Source organism: Acomys russatus, chromosome 11 (assembly GCF_903995435.1).
Source record: "Acomys russatus chromosome 11, mAcoRus1.1, whole genome shotgun sequence".
NCBI classification, from domain to species: domain Eukaryota; kingdom Metazoa; phylum Chordata; class Mammalia; order Rodentia; family Muridae; genus Acomys; species Acomys russatus.
Window position 1 is genome coordinate 52,789,994 of NC_067147.1, and position 17,366 is coordinate 52,807,359.

At 41.6% G+C, this 17,366-nt stretch overlaps 1 protein-coding gene across 2 annotated transcripts in view; it reads right to left on the reverse strand.

Moving 5' to 3' along the window:
- Positions 1–1,290: 1,290 nt before the first annotated feature.
- The window catches only part of LOC127195719 (solute carrier family 5 member 4A-like), a 36,837-nt gene continuing 20,761 nt past the window's right edge, over positions 1,291–17,366 (reverse strand). Inside the window, exons 9-15 of one of the 2 annotated variants that reach the window (XM_051153248.1) lie at positions 16,981–17,116; positions 12,701–12,808; positions 11,756–11,906; positions 8,700–8,868; positions 7,674–7,889; positions 4,126–4,228; positions 1,291–1,622 (exon numbers count right to left, since the gene is read on the reverse strand). In XM_051153248.1, the coding sequence (XP_051009205.1) occupies positions 1,408–1,622; positions 4,126–4,228; positions 7,674–7,889; positions 8,700–8,868; positions 11,756–11,906; positions 12,701–12,808; positions 16,981–17,116 (1,098 nt within the window). In that variant the 3' untranslated portion in view covers positions 1,291–1,407. The remainder of the gene's footprint in view (positions 1,623–4,125; positions 4,229–7,673; positions 7,890–8,699; positions 8,869–11,755; positions 11,907–12,700; positions 12,809–16,980; positions 17,117–17,366) is intronic. The other variant, XM_051153250.1, reaches the window with a different exon arrangement.

The following is a 17,366-nucleotide window of genomic DNA, read 5'->3' on the forward strand; positions in this document are numbered from 1 at the left end:
GTCCCTTTTTCCTTGTCACAGATGATCTCCATCACCCACCATTTGCCATGGAATGATGTAGCAACATCTCCTCTCCAGATTCTGGCTCTTAAATATAGTCTTTTCTCATCTGAAGAGCTATCTATAAAAACCAAATTCTTACTCTTCATAATTCTGGATATGTTGTGTTTGATGCAGCAGCACAAAGTACATAGAGCAGTGGTGCTTTCCAGGAGCTCAGGGATGGGACAGAAAGGGTGCAGGTGTTAGCTGTAAGATGAGTGCATTATGGAGATCCAATAACACATTAGATCTATACACCTAGGGAAAGTAACGATGTACTGTGTATTTCAAATTTGCTGAGAGCAGATTAAGTATTTTCTCCTTGTTTAATACAAAAGAGCAAGTATGCTAGGTTATGGATGCACAGGCATATTTTTTAAATCTATTTTTATTTTGGTTTCTTGTATCTCTTTCTCCCTTCTCCACTCCAGTCCTTTCCACCACCCCAACACCAGGCAAGAAGGAAAAAAGGTTAGTGAGGAGATGGGGTGTAGTTTTCCTTGGCTGCTTCCTGCTATTTAGAGTCATCATAAGCATCTCCAGCTAGCAGATGCAGCAGGAGACCCTCTTCCTCTTCTGACCATCTCCTGCAAGCATTCTTCTTGCAGCCCTTTTTCTTCTTTCTTTTTCTCTTTGGGCTCTTGTATTTATACCCTCTCAAAGTCCATATCAGGTTGTTTTCCAACTGGCAAAGACCATGCCTCCCCATGAAGCAGTTTCCTGTTGATAAAGATCGTGTGCCCTCTCAGGAGACTTATCAGCTGTGGACAAATTGGAGCAGGCCCCATATCCCACACCTGGGATTAAAACAAAAACATGTTTATATAATATAACTGAAAAAAATTTTGAGACAGGGTAGCCTTGGTTGTCCTAGGCTTACTTTATAGACCATGTTGGCTTTGAACTCACAGAGATCCGCCTGCCTCTGGCTCCCAAGTACTGGGATTAAAGGCATGTGCCACCAGCCTGGCCATAACTGAATTTTTAAATAAACCAAAAATTCCACAACATGGATGTGCCAGTTGATTTTTTTGTGGTGACACTTTCACAACATATATATGAAACCATCACATTATGCTTCTTAAATCTATAAAATTTCAGTCAGTAATGGTACTTTATGAAAGTATAAAAAGATATTTAGGTTCTTTGCCTACTTCATTTCTTATTATGAAGTCACTTTCGTGGTTTTATAAATTATAAACTATTTTGTTTACAAGGAGTGACAACAAAAAAATCAAGTCTGACGTCACCTTATTAGATAAAATTACCAGTTGCAAATGCCCCTTTGCAAGATAATAAACTGTAAAATGAAAGTGCACACAGTGATCCTTTGCTTAACCAATATTGTTGTGGATGAGATAGAGTTCAGGCAAAATAGCCATAGAAAAACACTGCCACAGCCAGGAGGACAATGACATTGGTGTTCACTACTGTCCTCCAGAAGGGATCCTCTGAAGTGTCTTCCAGCTGCTTCTTCAGAGCTTCTTCCTCCTCTTTTGTCAGCTTGTGTTCTGCATTTTGCAAACCACAGAATAAGTCACAAGTCCTCTTGAGACATCCATGAGGCTTTTCAGTTTGGCCTGGAACAAGAAAGAAAAATAAACTATCACTAAAGATGCGTAGAATGCCTTGTCAATGCTCTACAGATGTCTTAAACACTGAGTGTTTATTTTTATAAAAACCAGAAGAATCCCAAGAAAGTATGTATAAATTTGACTATACAGAATCTGAAAACTGGGCTGGAGAAGATGGCTCAGTAGTTAAGAGCACTGACTGTTCTTCCAGAGGACCTGGGTTCAATTCCCGGCCTCACAAGTTTCTGTAACTCTAAGATCTGACACCTTCACACAGACATATATGCAGGCAAACACCCATATACATACATACATACATACATACATACATACATACATATATGTACACATATAAATATATAAAATTCTGAAAAATATACTCAGAAGTAAATAAACACAAGAGGCAAAATGGGGGTGACATGGGGAGTGCTTTGCATACAATATCACAGAGGCTTTACTAATCTTAATATACAATAGGTTTCTGTAGTTATAGAAAAAAAAAAGAGCATTTAGAGATCCAGATAAACATACTATAGAGTTGATAGACAAGTTAACAGAAGAAAAGATGATCTTAAGCTCCTTTAAGTGATGGGATAACACTTGAGTTGTAAACTGAATAAATTAATAAAATTTTAAAAAATTAAATGTAAGTCAGGAGTGGTGTTGCATGCCTTTAATCTCAGTAATTGGGAGGCCGAGGCAGACGGATCATTGTGAGTTCGAGGTCAGCCTGGTTTACAAAAAGATTCCAGGACAGCCAAGGCTACACAGAGAAACTCTGTCTCAACCCCCCCCCCCAAATTAAAACTATATTGTGGCACCAGTTGTCACAACTGGTGACACAATTTCAATATTGTGCTTTGTGAAACTATTCTAATGAGTCTTTGTGACAATATGCAAGGATCTTGGTGTATGTAGAGAAATTGATGCATCCCTCCTGCCTTTGGTATATTGGAAAGAATAGTAAGAAACGAGGCTGGAGAGGATTTGGGGCTAGAGACTTAATCACGAGGTATGAAGATGGAGAAGTTAACAGGTAACTGAAAGTCATCTCAGCACCCAGTGTGTAGTAAGGAACATGGATGGACAGGGGATGCTAATGTCGCTGAGTGGATTTCATATCCATCAAGCTGTCTTCATTATTGGGCTGGTGAGATTTTAATGTTCTAGTTTGTTATGGAAACAAAAACTTCTTGAGAACTGGATAACTACAGGGGTCATTCCTCATCAAAGAAGCTTATCTCCTCAGTCCATGAAGTCATTACAGGAAACTACAACCTGACATGATGCAGAGATCAAGCCAAGCTCTAACAGCTGCGTCTGCATCACAGCTCCTGTGTCTATGGCTCAGTTAACATCTGGGAAGATGGATCACAAAGACCGTGAGAGCCAGAATACCAGGAAGTCTGCTGTGAGGTGTTCTTTCACAGAAGATGCTATGTCTTCGTTAGGGTTTCTATTGCTGTGATGAAACCCCATGAACAAAAATCAAGTTGGGGGCACTGTGGGAGGATTTATTTGCCTTATACTTGCAGGTAGCCATCCATCACTGAACGAAGTCAGGACAGGAACTGAAGCAGGGCAGGAATCTGGAGGCAGGAGCTGATGCAGAGGCCATGGAGGATGCTGCTTACTGGGCTGCTCCTCATTGCTTGTTCAGCCTGCTTTCTTATAGAACCCAGGACCACCAGCCCAGTCATGGCCCCACCCACAGTGGGCTGGGCCCTCCTCATCAATCACTAATTAAGAAAATGTGCTCTGGGCTTGCCTACAACCCTATTTTATGGAGGCATTTTCTTTCTTTCTCTCTTTCTTTCTTTCTTTTTGTTGCTGGTTTTTTGGTTTTTGAGACAGGGTCTCTCTGTGTTAGCCTTGGCTGTCCTGGACTCGCTTTGTAGACCAGGCTGGCCTCAAACTCATAGTGATCTACCTGCCTCTGCCTTTGGAGTGCTGAGATTAAAGGTGTGTGCCACCACGCCCAGCATGGAGGAATTTTCTCAAGTGAGGCTCCCTCCTCCCTGATGATTCTAGCTTGTGTCAAGTTAACATACAACCAGCCAGTTCAGGTTATGTAAACAAGACAAGAACAATGGCAATAGTAATAGATTTGTTAATGTGAAAGGGGCAATAAAAATCTCCCCGCATCCCACTCTTGGCCAAAATCTAAGGCAACTAATGTCGGCCAAGAATGGGAGAAATAACCTCTCCCAGGGATGAGCCCTTAATTGGTTATGTAATGCAAAGCTGTCAGCCCTGAAACCAGATACACACAACAGAAACAGACTCAGCAGGCTGTACTGATGTATTTGTGAATACACATACATATATGTAATAATATTAATTAAAGAAAAGAGGCTATAATTCATGGGAGGATTTGGAGGGAGAGGGATTGGGGGCTCCAGGGAGGAAAGGGAAGGAGGAAGTGATGTAATTATATTTTAATTAAGAGGGTATATAAAAATCCTCACTAAGTCACACTGTGAAAACCAACATGTAAGTGAGGCGTTACCTCCTTCACGCCCATCATCAGCTCCTTTCTCCTCATTTTCTTCTGCATCCAAATCAATTCTTTCCTCCTTGCTGTTCCGAAGAGTCCAGCACAGGCGATACAGCTGAGCAGAGACCACAGCAAGCATGAGCAAAAGGTACACGTTAGCAAACACCAAAGAATAGGCTCATGTTTGTATAACTAAAAAACTGGGCTGCACAAAAGAGGTTGTAATGGAAGGTCCTTCTGCCATATCACACTTTCCAAAACCCAGGAACCAGTTAAAATCATTTCTGTTTTTCATTCCTTAGGAAACATTTAAAAGCTCAAGATTCCTAAACCTCTTACTTTCAGAAAAGTAGGGGACCAGGCTAGGGTGCCTTACACCGTGGCTTCACTCATTGTCCTACAGTTTAGCAGGGATAGTGACTTTATTGTTATTTCATTGTCCTTACTGTCCAACTGTTAATAGTAAATTCATTGTTATTTTCAGTCTGGCTAGAGACTGCTTTTTACATCTATCTATCTATCTATCTATCTATCTATCTATCTATCTATCTATCTATCTATCTTATGCAGGGTCTCATGTAACCCAGGTTGACCTTGTCCTTGCCATGTAGCTGAAGATGGCCTTGAACTTCTGATCTTTCCGCCCCCACATCCCAGGTGCTGGTGCAGCATCATTCCTAGCTTAAAAGTTTAACTCAACACATAATAATTATACATATTTACGTGTCACAGAGCACTAATTTGATACATATATGCACCATGTAATTACAAAATCAAGGAAATTAGCATTTTCATTTCCTTAAACATTTACTTTTGTGAGTGAGGAGGAAATGGGGGTTAAAGAACTTTTAGCTCCTTTGCTCTGTTTCCTTATAAACACACACCAAATTGTTGTGCGGAATCTCCACTCCACTGCTCTACAGGACGCAAGAAGCTGTTTCTCTGACCCGACCTGTGTGTGTGACCTTCCTCCCTTCTCGTTCCTCTTCCTCTTCCGTGATGACTAGGGCTTCTATTGTCCCTCGACACATCGTAAGTTGTAATTCTGCATCTACTGGGGTTAGACGGCTATTTTGTTCAGTTCTTGAGTTCCACGTGTAATGACACATCTCAGTCCTATCCTGCCTAGGGACTTTGCCCACTGTTGTTATTTTAAAATTTTAAGTTTCATAGAATTTTGACTAGCATTTGTGTGATCATGATTCTCCTGCTTTGTGTATTGATTGACACTTCAGAAAACATACGGGATATGTGCTGGCACGTAATATTTTTATCATTCATGCAGGGAGTGTGATTGGATCCAATGGATGACTAAGACACACCCAAGGCTATTCTGAGGAAATTGGTCCAAGTGTCCACAGGGTTACAACCATCATAGTCTCAAAGTCACGCTTCCCTTCAGTGTCCCCAACCCTACTGAAATGTGCTATTGGCTCTGTCACTTTCACATCACGCTGGGATGCCCTGCCAGAGCTCCAGAGGCTTCACCACATTCGTGTGTTAAATCCACTCTTTTCTTTATTCTTTTGTGAGACAGGCTCTCACTATGTACCTCTGGCTTGTCTGGAACTCACTGTGTAGACCAAGTTGGTCTTGAACTTGGAGTCCCATCTGCCTCTGCCTCCCGAGGGGTGGGGTTAAGGCACCATCATGCCCTCTACTTTTTCATTAAAGATATTTTCTTGAGAGTCTTCTTGACTCCTGGCGTACTTTGGGCTACCACAGACTTGGCTCAAAGCTTCTGTCCCAGGATATCTCAGTATTGCTTTCCTAGGTGAGGCCTACAGCATTACACGACCACCTACGACATCTCTGCTGATACCAACATACCTGCTTTCAAAGTTCAACTCCTTTGGCATAAGCATAAAACAGAACATGAACTCTAGACAAAAGTTTTATAAAGAAAAATCAATAATAAATTATGGTTATTTGTATTAGCAGAAAGGAACCCGGTATTATGTGCATTGGTTTGGAAACCATGACATATTTCCTGGTGCACATTCAGCCTATATCCAAGATTCAGAGCAAACATATAGTTATGAATTCTGGTGACATGTCACTGGTAAAGTCATTTCACAACTTTAGGCATTGAGTTTCAACTTCACACATTATCTACTGGCCCCTCCTTAAAAATGCAAATGCATATTGCTTCAACATTGAGCAATGGGTAGAAAATATATGAAAATATATACTGCATAAATATGTTACTAATAAACAACACTAGTATGTAAATGTGTCATATGTACATATTATATATTAAGTGTAATAAACAATATTAGTCTGCAAATACAATGTATAATATATAAAATATAACTATAATGGATATTTATATACTAATATTATTTATTACATATGGATTCCAAAAAGATAAAAATTTGCATGGTTTTCACACTGTCTGCAACTATCTCAGAGGTAATGGTGCTGAAATTGTCAGTTGTTTATTTATATGTTTGTGTCTGCATGTAGACACATACACAAACACATTGTGAACACACCCACACACATGTGCCTGAACCTATTTGAAATATATTCCTAAATGATATTACAAGATCTCATGTTATCCTATATGCATTTTTTGACTGAACAGATTTATGGATGGTCTCAAAGCAAGTAAAAAGCTGCCTTCATCCACCTGTGAACTACTTAGCACACTGTTTTACAGAGTCATTTTCTAGTGATGGAAGTTGGGGGTTGTACTCCAGCTTTTTCCCATTTTCGAGTCAATGACATTTGCACAGATAATGCTGATTCACATATTTTTCCTACTTGTACAAGTATCTCTGCATAAGCTCCTGAAACTGCGATTAGGACTAACAAACTGTGAGAGTTAACTCTTGTTAAATAGCTCATGATGACATTCTTACCAAGCATAAACTCCCACACTTACCAATAATTTTGGATGCTGAGATATTTCTAAATTTCTAAGAATATTTTATAATAGTAATATTAAGCATTTTTTGCCAGCTTGAAAGACAAAGATGGACCTTGCTGTTCTATTTTTCCTTTCCTTGGTCACTGTTACTCTGATTTTTAAAAAGACATATCTACATGAACTTTTATAATGAATCTGAATTTCAACTCAAGCCCGGAGAGGCTCAGATGGACGGATCTGTTGTAAGATCTTTCTCTGTCTATTGACAAGAGTGACAGTTCCTTCCCAATGTCTGTGACAAGGGCACAGCTGTGCTCTGCACCTGCATCATGAAGCTTGTGAGATAGTATGCTCATTGGTTTTCACTATTTCTGTGCAATGCGTGTTGGTGGGTGCTTTCATAGGCATGCGTGGCAGTTGGAGGATGGTTTTGTGGAGTTGGTACCCTCCTAGCATCCTTTATGTAGATCTCAGGGACTTGGCAAGCCCCTTTACCTGTAGGAACATCTCAGTGGCCTTGAAAACATAGGCCCAATTTTTAGCCTCTTGTTAATACACTGTTGCTTCACACACACTCGTTCAAATTGTTTAGCTGAGTAATGGAATAATTGCACTAGCCCGGCATTGGCTGAAGCTGTCATTACACAGCTGTTGAGAGCGAGTGACTCCCATCCTGTGCATCACTCACATGTACATCGGGAATGGGGTTTGTTAGGAAAGAAACTCCCAGCATAGCCAATGCAGACACAGAGAAGAGGATGATGGCGTAATACAGATAGTGAACTCCACAGATGATCTTGGGGCAGCTACTGGCCGCCAGGCAGCTCCCCGTCCCATAGGAAAACTCTGCGATCATGCGGATAAGGCCCATCACGAGTCCAACCATCAGACCCCAGAACGCTCCCTGTTGAAAACAAAGCAAGAACACAGAGTGCTTAGGGAATGTGAGTCGCTCACTCAAGTATGTCATAATTAATCACCACCGGTTTCCTAGGTGCACACCAGCACACAGGGAGAATTGTGAACACAACTGTCAGTGGGATGTCGCCCTCTGTGGTCCTGGAAAATCATTACACTGTTGAGTGTCCAACTGCAGGACTCCACTGTCAACACTGAAAACTTTCCTCACTCTTTTCTTATGTGTAGAATAAAAACCTGTGCTTTAGTTTGTAGACCAAAGAGGATTATGATCCATATTACACATATTGAAGAGATGAAAAAAATCACTAGACACTAAGAACTACTAGCCTGTCACTTGCCTGAAGAATCACATAACACAGTAAACAGAAACATATAAGGGATTAGATCAACTATTCATGCAGCAATAACAGTGACCATATTTTAATTTTTTAACTAGTGATTCAGAAAGTATTTTCTATGCTATTTCATTTAATGCGCTTGGAAACTCCTATAAAATGGACACTATTACCATCCTCATTGCACAGAGTGGAGCCCTGATGGGACGCTGGCAGTCCAGCTGCTGCGCCAGTGCTCCCCAGCACTGCACCGTGCACATGGCATTTTATGAATGCTGCTAACGGGGAGCAGGAATATCTTCATGCCTTAGTAAGTACCAGACACTGTGGTGACCACAGCAGAAACTGAGGCAGGCCTTGGGCGCACACACAGAGTAGCCAGAAAGCATCCTGTGCTGCCAGTGAGAGGAACAGACTTCTCAGACCAGCAGGGAAACCCCTCCCCGTTCTTCACTTACCTGCTCATTGACCCTTTTACAGAAGATGGCGAGCAGGAAGACAGCTGCAATGGGAGGCCCAAGGTAGCTAGAAATAGACTCTGTGTAGTGGACCAGCTGTCCACCTTGAGATACTTCTACTATCGGGACCCACAAGATGCTGGTGACAATTAGCACAGAGACAAACAACCTATAAAAAAATAATTCAGATAGTAAACCACAGCACCACAGGCATATTTGCTGAGTGCTTGAATTTATCCTCCTGCCATTCATTCTATTTCAAAACGAAACTACGCTCCCTGATCTGATACGAACCCATCCTACGCTACTTATCTGTTAATGCAATAGCAACAATACTTATCTACACAAGGCATAAAGGCTTCATCTAAGGTTAATGGTTCCTCATAAAACAGTCAAATGTCAGTGTTGGTTAATATTTATTAAATGTACATCTCAGAAATAAACACTGTATTAGTTTTCTTAATCAGTAGTTATTTGTATAATAAAGTAGAACCCACTTTTTATCTTTTTTTAAAGCTAGAGATAACTAAGTCTGTTTCCATAAGTAAGGATTAAAACATCCTCCCCTTTTCCCATAATGCTAGATGAATTGATAAAAAACAATACATGTATTGACAAATACTAGTTCCTGTGTTTTCTTGACAGAAAGGGTTGGTTAAAATGTTGACTAGAAGATCCTAGGATTCATAAAGATGAGCTGTAAAGTTTTCTAAACACAGGGTTTGCTTTGTGTATAAATAAATGAGCAAATATGGTTAACAAGATTATGCATGAGATTTCATCATCTCCATATTCATCTGAAATATGGACAAGGTGATGGAGAACAGAGGAAGGCGTCTTTGGGTAGAAGACTGAGACACTAATGTCCACTACACTCTACAAAATCTCTGCCACCTTGTAACACAGCTTAAATGTGACAATCATGCAGCCCAGAACACAGTAAAGGTTGAATAAATTACACTGTTATTATTGCTGCTGTCCCTCTGGAAAGAAAACCAGATGCTTCCCAGCCCACTTTACTGGTCCTGTCACACACTGACATGGCCTGGCATGACCCAGCACCTGAAGACCTTGGTCAGCTGAGCCCTTTCTATTTTCTCACTTGCTCCCTGGGCTTTGTCCCTTGGCGTTAGCAAAACTGCCACACACATGACTCACAGGGCCTTGGCCTCCCCTTCCCCCACTTCAGGACTTTGCTCAAGTGCCACCTCCACAAGAGATTTCCTGACATCTTGCCAGGTCACTGCCATCTTTTCACTCTGACTTACTTTTATCCCTTTTGCTATCCTATTTTCCTTTTACTGAAACTAGATTTTTTTCATACAATATAGTCTGATTGTGATCTCACATGCTGTAGCTGTGTCTAACTCCCTAATCTACAGAGGCACAGCTTGCTTATATGAAGCAAGTATTTTTGTAATGTGCCTTTTCCATATTTGTATCTTGGGAGATAAATATTTGATAAGAAAGAAGAAGCATATTATCTTTTCAGTGAGATTTGTGTCTAATTATGTATTGAATGGTGGGATCACTGTATCTTGAATACCATCCCAGAAGAACAAACCACACCAACAACCAGCCAAACAGAAACAAAAAGCGATGTATGCCTTTCCATTTTCTCTCCTACATCCCTTATCTAGTCAGTATCTAGGCCACGTTAGGCCCGTCAGGTTTCCATCTCCAAGTGTTTAATGTAGTAAAGGTATTTTAAACCAAGAGAAATGTGGAAATGGGTGGTGAGTTTCTCTTGATATGAACGTCACAAGAAAGCAGGCAGTGCCCTTCTAAGACTGGTCTGGACAAACACTGCTTCTCAGGACTATGTGAGAGCGCATCTATCCAGTGCCACAGTGAGAAAGCCACAGGGGAAGGGCAGATTCCACACAAGGGAGAAGGCGAGGGCTCCGGTTTCTCTTCTGACTAGCTGAGAAGTCCTGGAAGGAACTTGCAGTGGTTCTCCAAGGGAAATGATAACCTGTTTTCATTAATGGAAACATACTCTAAGTTTATTACTAAAAATAACTACAAAATGGAAATGATTAATATTATCTTATGACAATACCCATATTTAGAATTAATACCACCAATGTAGGCTCTATTTCTTAACAATTAAACTTTATTATACAACCCAACTAGCTTACACAAGAGGGAAAAAATGTTAAAGGGAAAAAAGAGTGAACCTTTCAGTATCTGTCCCACGGGACAGGTCCTTAGTGTCTCTGGTCTGTGTGCTGGTCCAGCCTGTTCGCTGATCCACATGTGCTCAAACCCGATCTGAACCTGTTGCCACTCTCTCCTCTCCGCCTGCCTGTCTGGGAAATGGGGTCTGTCTTTCTTCCTGGTGATTTGTTTTTCTGTTGTTTGTCTTCAGGGCTTCCAGACAGCTTAGGGATTCTTTGGTTGACATAACCCTCTAAGCAACTTCTTGACCTAGTCCCCTAGCTGAGTCTTTCCCTTTCTAAAAGCCAGTCCTTAATGAATGTGAAGATTATAATCTCATCAGTGGTACAACTTAATTTATCATCCCTTGCAGATGATATATTTAGAGACATTGAAAGATGAGGCACCAAGAATAGGTGGTAATTTGTGAAGATGTGATTGGATGGGACTTGTGGAAGGAAAATTTGAAACAACAACAACAACAACAACAAAAAAAAAACCATGTGAACCCCCATGAAACACTTAAAATTGGTGGCACATGCCTTTAATCCCAGCACTCAGCTCTGTTACACAGAGAAACCCTGTCTCAAAAAACAAAATAAAACACACACAAACAAACAAAAAACAAAATAAAAAGGATAGGAAAGACAACCATTACATTTAAATGCCTCAGTTTTTGGCTATATGAGAGGATAAGTTGAATTGTTCCTAGCAGGTCTGGAAAAATGGCTCAGTCATTAAATCCCAGGCACACAACCAAAAATACGGATTGTTCCTAGTGTTCCTCCTCCCAAGGTAGATTGATGATTATTTTCACTGAGGTCAAAGATACGCAAACTTTAGTTCTACATCTCCCCTTCTTGAGAGGAGTCTAGGCAGAGCCCGGGTTCCCTCACCGTCCAGCTATCAGGAGCTCTCTCTCTGATGCCTTCTTCCTCATCTTGGTGTAGAGGTCCATGGTGAAGAGGGTGCTGGCACTGTTGAAGATGGAGGTCAGGGAGCTCATGAGAGAAGCCAACATGGCCGACAGCATCAGGCCTCGCAGTCCTGGGGTCAGGAGAGGGTCAAGCTCTGGTTAGACAGGATGCCCTAGCCTATGAGTGCCGGATAAAAATAGGGGATTTCTCCAACACAATGGATTTGTTTGAAACATTGAAAAATTGAGCCGATATCAGTAATACTCATATAATAGAAATGCGTGTGGAGCTTCCCACATCCTTCTTGGTGATCTCAAAATGATGTGACGGGGGAATTTAGTCTCAAATAGAAACTCAGATGACATCTTTTAGAACCTAGTTTTAGAATAGAAGAAACCGTGTCATGCCATCTTTCCTTGTGATGATCTCTTGACCTCACAGAGCTTTAGTGGAAACATCTAGTTAGTGTATCTGCTGTCTTTGGAGAGGAAAAACCAGCATTTTGAGGCTCTATTTCCCTCTGGCCTGACATCTGCTAGGACAGAGGATGGGGGATGTGGTGTCAGATCTGTGGGCTATATTCCTGTCACCCTGAGAATGTTCATGCGTGCCAGGATGGAGAAAGGGCCTTGGAAGTGTTGACCGAAGTTGTCCACTGGTCCCAGCTGAGCTCTCTACCTTGATCGGCTTCCGTTTCCCACAGTCACTTCCATCATCTTAATAAGTTACTTACTTCACATGTGCAACCTATTTCATATCCCAAGAAACTGAAATGCAATATGTGAAAGGTGCCCAGGAAATGTCTGCAAACAGAGCTGAATCAGTGGCAGTTAAGTGATAATAGCCAAGGGTTATATCACAGCCTTTCTGTGCTCATCTACAGACCAAGCATCTGAGGCTGTGTGAGCCCAGGCTGGTACTTACCCATGGGCATCAGCTTCAGCACCAGTGTGGGGTAGGCATAGTTGGTGCAGCCGACATCAACACCACACTGCTTTACACACTCAGAAGGCACAACACAGGCCACCATATCTGGGGAGATATTCAGAGATGAGTTCAGCGAACGGGACTCCAGCAGGCACAGTTTGCAACCACTGGACAAAGAGGAAAGCCCATGGGTAGGAGGGAAGGCACTTGGTAGAAAATAGAGATACATTTTTGGATTTTGTGTCAATGACCCAGCACCTCTTTACCCAGAATAGGGCATTGTTATCGTCTCATTTTCATAGATCCCAATAGACTGACCTGACAGGCAGGATGGTCCCTAAGATCTGTCCCGCTGTTGTTTTAGAGCACATGGAAGTAGCTCATCACTCCCCAGCATTCCATGGGGACCCAGTGTGGGGGAAACAGCTGAGGATCTTCACTCTCTCTCCTCCCCTCCAAATCCAGTCCCTGGTCTCCCCTCTCCCATCCCTGGAGTCTACCACCCGCCACAGTCTCCCCTTGCTCTTTGTGCAACCTCTGGTGGATCTTGCAGCCTTCCTCACTAGCGCATCCTGTTTTCTCAGCCATGCAACATGGAGGCTAGAAACCCGCCAGCCATGAAGGCCTGTGAGTCAGACAGACAATCTTCACTCTTCTTCCTCTGCTCCAAATCTACTCCCCACCTCCTCAGTTGGGTAGCCGACCAACTTTCTAAGTTCTCTCCCTGCCTCCTCATTCTCAGGGGACTCTACAGAGATCCTGGTGGCACACTCTGCTTTCCTCCCTCTGGTAGACATCCTCAGCCTACCCTTCTGGCTCCTTTCCATTCTCAGTCATTTCAGAAAACACTGTATACATAATAAATCAATATATCTTTTAAAAATAGTCAAAACACTAAATGTATAGAATAAACACAGACTGTTAAAAGTTCCCAGGGGAAAAGACCAAACAACATATAAAGGCAGATCTATTAGACTAACCCCTGACTTTTCAGTTGAGACTCTAAAAGCCAAAATGGCTTGGATTAATCTTCTACAAACTATCTCTTTTTAAAAACAGTTTATTTATTTTACGTATATGATGCTCCATCTGCATGTACACCTACATGCCAGAAGAGGGCAGCAGATCTCATTATAGATGGGTGTGAGCCACCATGTTGTTGCTGGGAATTGACTCAGGACCTCTGAAAAGCAGCCAGTGCTCTTAACCTCTGAGTCATCTCTTCCCTCTACAAACTCTTATAGACCACAGATGCCAGTCCAATCTGCTATGCTCAGTAAAACTTCCACTCACAATAGATGGAGAAAGACATTTCACAATAAAACCAAATTTAAATAGTATCTTCCTACAAATCAAGCCCTACAGAAGGTACCAGAGAGAAAACTTCAACCTGAAGGGGTTAAGCACACACACGGAATAAACATTATCAGGCCAGCAAATCAAAAGAGGGGAAATGCAGCCAGCACAGCAAAGTAACAGAACAGCAGGCACTGCTCACTGACAACTCTCACTCCCAGTGCTCATGCTTCCCAGTGTAAAGACACCAATGAACAGAATGGATTCCAAAACAGCTCCATTCTTCAGCGGCATCCAAGAAATACACCATAACATCAAGGATAGACACAACCCTGGGGTAAAACGATGGAAGAAGATATTCCAAGCAAGTGGACCTAAGAAGCTGGCAGGTAGAGCTGTTGTAACATCTGACAAAATAGATGTCAAAGCAAAACTAATCAGAGGAGGAGTGGAAGGAAAACTCTGAGAGGACAGTGTAATTCTTGCCATGTACACATGGAGCACAAGGGCACCCAAGTTCATAAAAAAAAGACTTCGGCAGCTTGAATCACATATTGACCCTCATAAAGTGATAATGAGTGACTTCAGTGCCCCACTCCCACCAATAGATAAGTCATCAAGACAAAAAGCTAAATTGAGAATTGCTAGAGCTAACCGATGTCATAAATCATGTGGATATAACAGATATTTACAGAACGTTTCACCAAACACAACAGAATACTCCTTTTTCTCAGGAGCTCATGGAACTTTCTGCAAAATTGACCACATATTTAGACATGAAGCAAGTCTCAACAGATACAAGAAAACTGAAATAACACGCTGCACCCTACCTGAGGGCCACAGATGAGAGCTGGGTACCAATAACAACAGGAACAACAGAAAGCTTGCAAACTCATGGATACTGAACAACTGAATTCAAACCTTTTTAGAACTGAATAAAATGAAAATACAATGACATATATGGAATGTTGTGAAGGAGATTATAAGAAGCAAGTTCACAGCATCAAATGTCTACATTAAATATTTAGAGAGACCGCATATTCGTAACTAAACAACACACTGGAAAGCTCTAGGATACCAAAAAGGAGATAGGAGGAATCAGGGATGAGATCAATAAATTAGAAACAAAAACTACAAAGAATCAATGAGTTGGTTCTTAGAGAAAATCGGTAAGATTGACAACCCCTTAGTCAAATTAAGTAAAAGGCAGAGAGAAGATGCAAATTAAAAAATTCAGAGATGAAAAGGTGGATGTAACAAACACCGAGGAACTCCAGAGAATTATAAGAATATACTTAACAAACCTGTATTCCACCAAACTGGAAAATGGAAATGAGTAATTGTTTTCAATATATGGTGACTACCAAAGTTAATCAAGACCAGAAAAGCAATTTAAATAACATATATCTCCTAGTGCAATAGAAGGAATAATTAAGTTTGTCAAATTAAAAAAAAAAAAAAAAGTCTAGAGCCAGATAGTTTGAGCACAGAATTCTACCAGAGCTTCAAGGAAGAACTAACACAAATACTTCTCAAACTATTCCACACAATAGAAACAGAAGGACCATTGCCCAATTCTTTTTATGAGGCCACAGTTACCATGATACGCAATCCACATAAAGACCCAGCAAAGGTGATTACAGACCAGTTTCTCCTATGAATGTATATGCAAACATTCTCAATAAGACATTTGCAAACCAAATACAAGAAGACACACAAGTGTCACCCGCCATAATAAGGCAGACTTCATCCCTGAGTCATAGGTATATATTGTTCAACACACACAAATTAAAAATTAAACCACCATCGAAATATTCTGAAAGATGGAACGACATGATCATCTCACTAGATACAGAAAAGGCTTTTAACAAAACCCAATAGACTTTCACAATAAAAACCCCTAAAGAAGTTAGGCATACAAATGACACACCTCAACATAATAAAGGCAACTTACAGCAAGCCCATAGCCCCCATCAACTTAAATGAGAGAAATGCAAAGCAGAACTAAAACCAGAGAGAAACTAAAACCAGGAACAAGACAAGGTTGGGCACTCTCTCCACACCTAGTCAATATCATGACTTTAGTTTTAGATGAAGAAATAAGGCAAACTAAGGGGTTGTAAATCAGAAGGGGAGGGGTCAAAGCATCTTTACTTGCAGAGGGTGTGATAGGGCATACATGAATGACCCTAAAAATTCCACCAGGAATCTCTCACATACCAGCTAGATACTTTCAGCAAAGTAGCTGGATACAAAATTAACTCCCTAAAATCAGTAGCCTTCCTACATACAAGTCACAAACGGACGGAGAAGAAACCAAGGAAACAAAACCTTCTACAATAGACTCAAAATATATAAACTATCTTGGGGTAACTCTAACCAAGTAAGTGAAAGACTTGCATGATAAAAACTTCAAGAGGCTGAAGAAGGAAACTGAAGAAGCTATCGGAATACGGAATGATCTCCCATGTTCATGGGTGAGTAGGATTAACATGGTAAAACCAGCCATCCTGCCAAGAGCAACCTACAGGTTCAGTGCAATCCCCACCAAAATACCAACACGGTTCTTCAATGATCTTGAAAGGATAGTTTTTACCTTACAGGTCCTTTGGCTATATAGTATGGCGTGTGTGTGTGTGTGTGTGTGTGTGTGTGTGTGTGTGTGTGTGTGTGTGTGTGTGTGTGTGTGTGTTGGAGAAATGGCTCAGCAGTCCAGAAAGAGCACTTCTGTTCTTGCCGAGGGCTTGGGTTTGGTTCCCAGCATCCACATGGCAGATCACAACCATTCATAACTCAAGTTCCAGAGGACCTCATGCGATTCTTCTGACCTCTGTGAGCACCGGGCATGCATGCGACACACAGACATACATGTAGCCAAAGCACCCTTACACAGAAAATAAGTATTTTTTTAAAATAAGATTTTAAAACACCCTCATAAGAATTCAAGCGTAAAATGGAGATGAGGTGCGTCCGTGGCTTGCCTGTGTACAGGATGCGGCTGATCATCCCTGGCATCACCATGAAGAACAAGGGCAGCAGCTTCAGGTACCCACACGCTATGCAGGCGGCCTTCACGTGGGACATGTTCTTGCCACACAGGCAGCGCTGCACAATGACCTGCCGGAAGAACACAGTATAGTCGTGAGACAACCCGAACATCACGTCCACGCTGTCTTCCAGCTTGTCGCCTGGGATCAGGCAGGTCCCACCCCACGCCCGATTCTGTCCTTGGTGACCATCTCATGATCTTGGCGTCTCCACTGCAGCTGAGCTGCGCTTTCACCAGAATCATGGTCTGGCCCCTCTTGGGCGACTCTGACTTTGTCGCATCGTAGCAAGCCTCCGCTTCTTCCATGGCCCTGCTGTA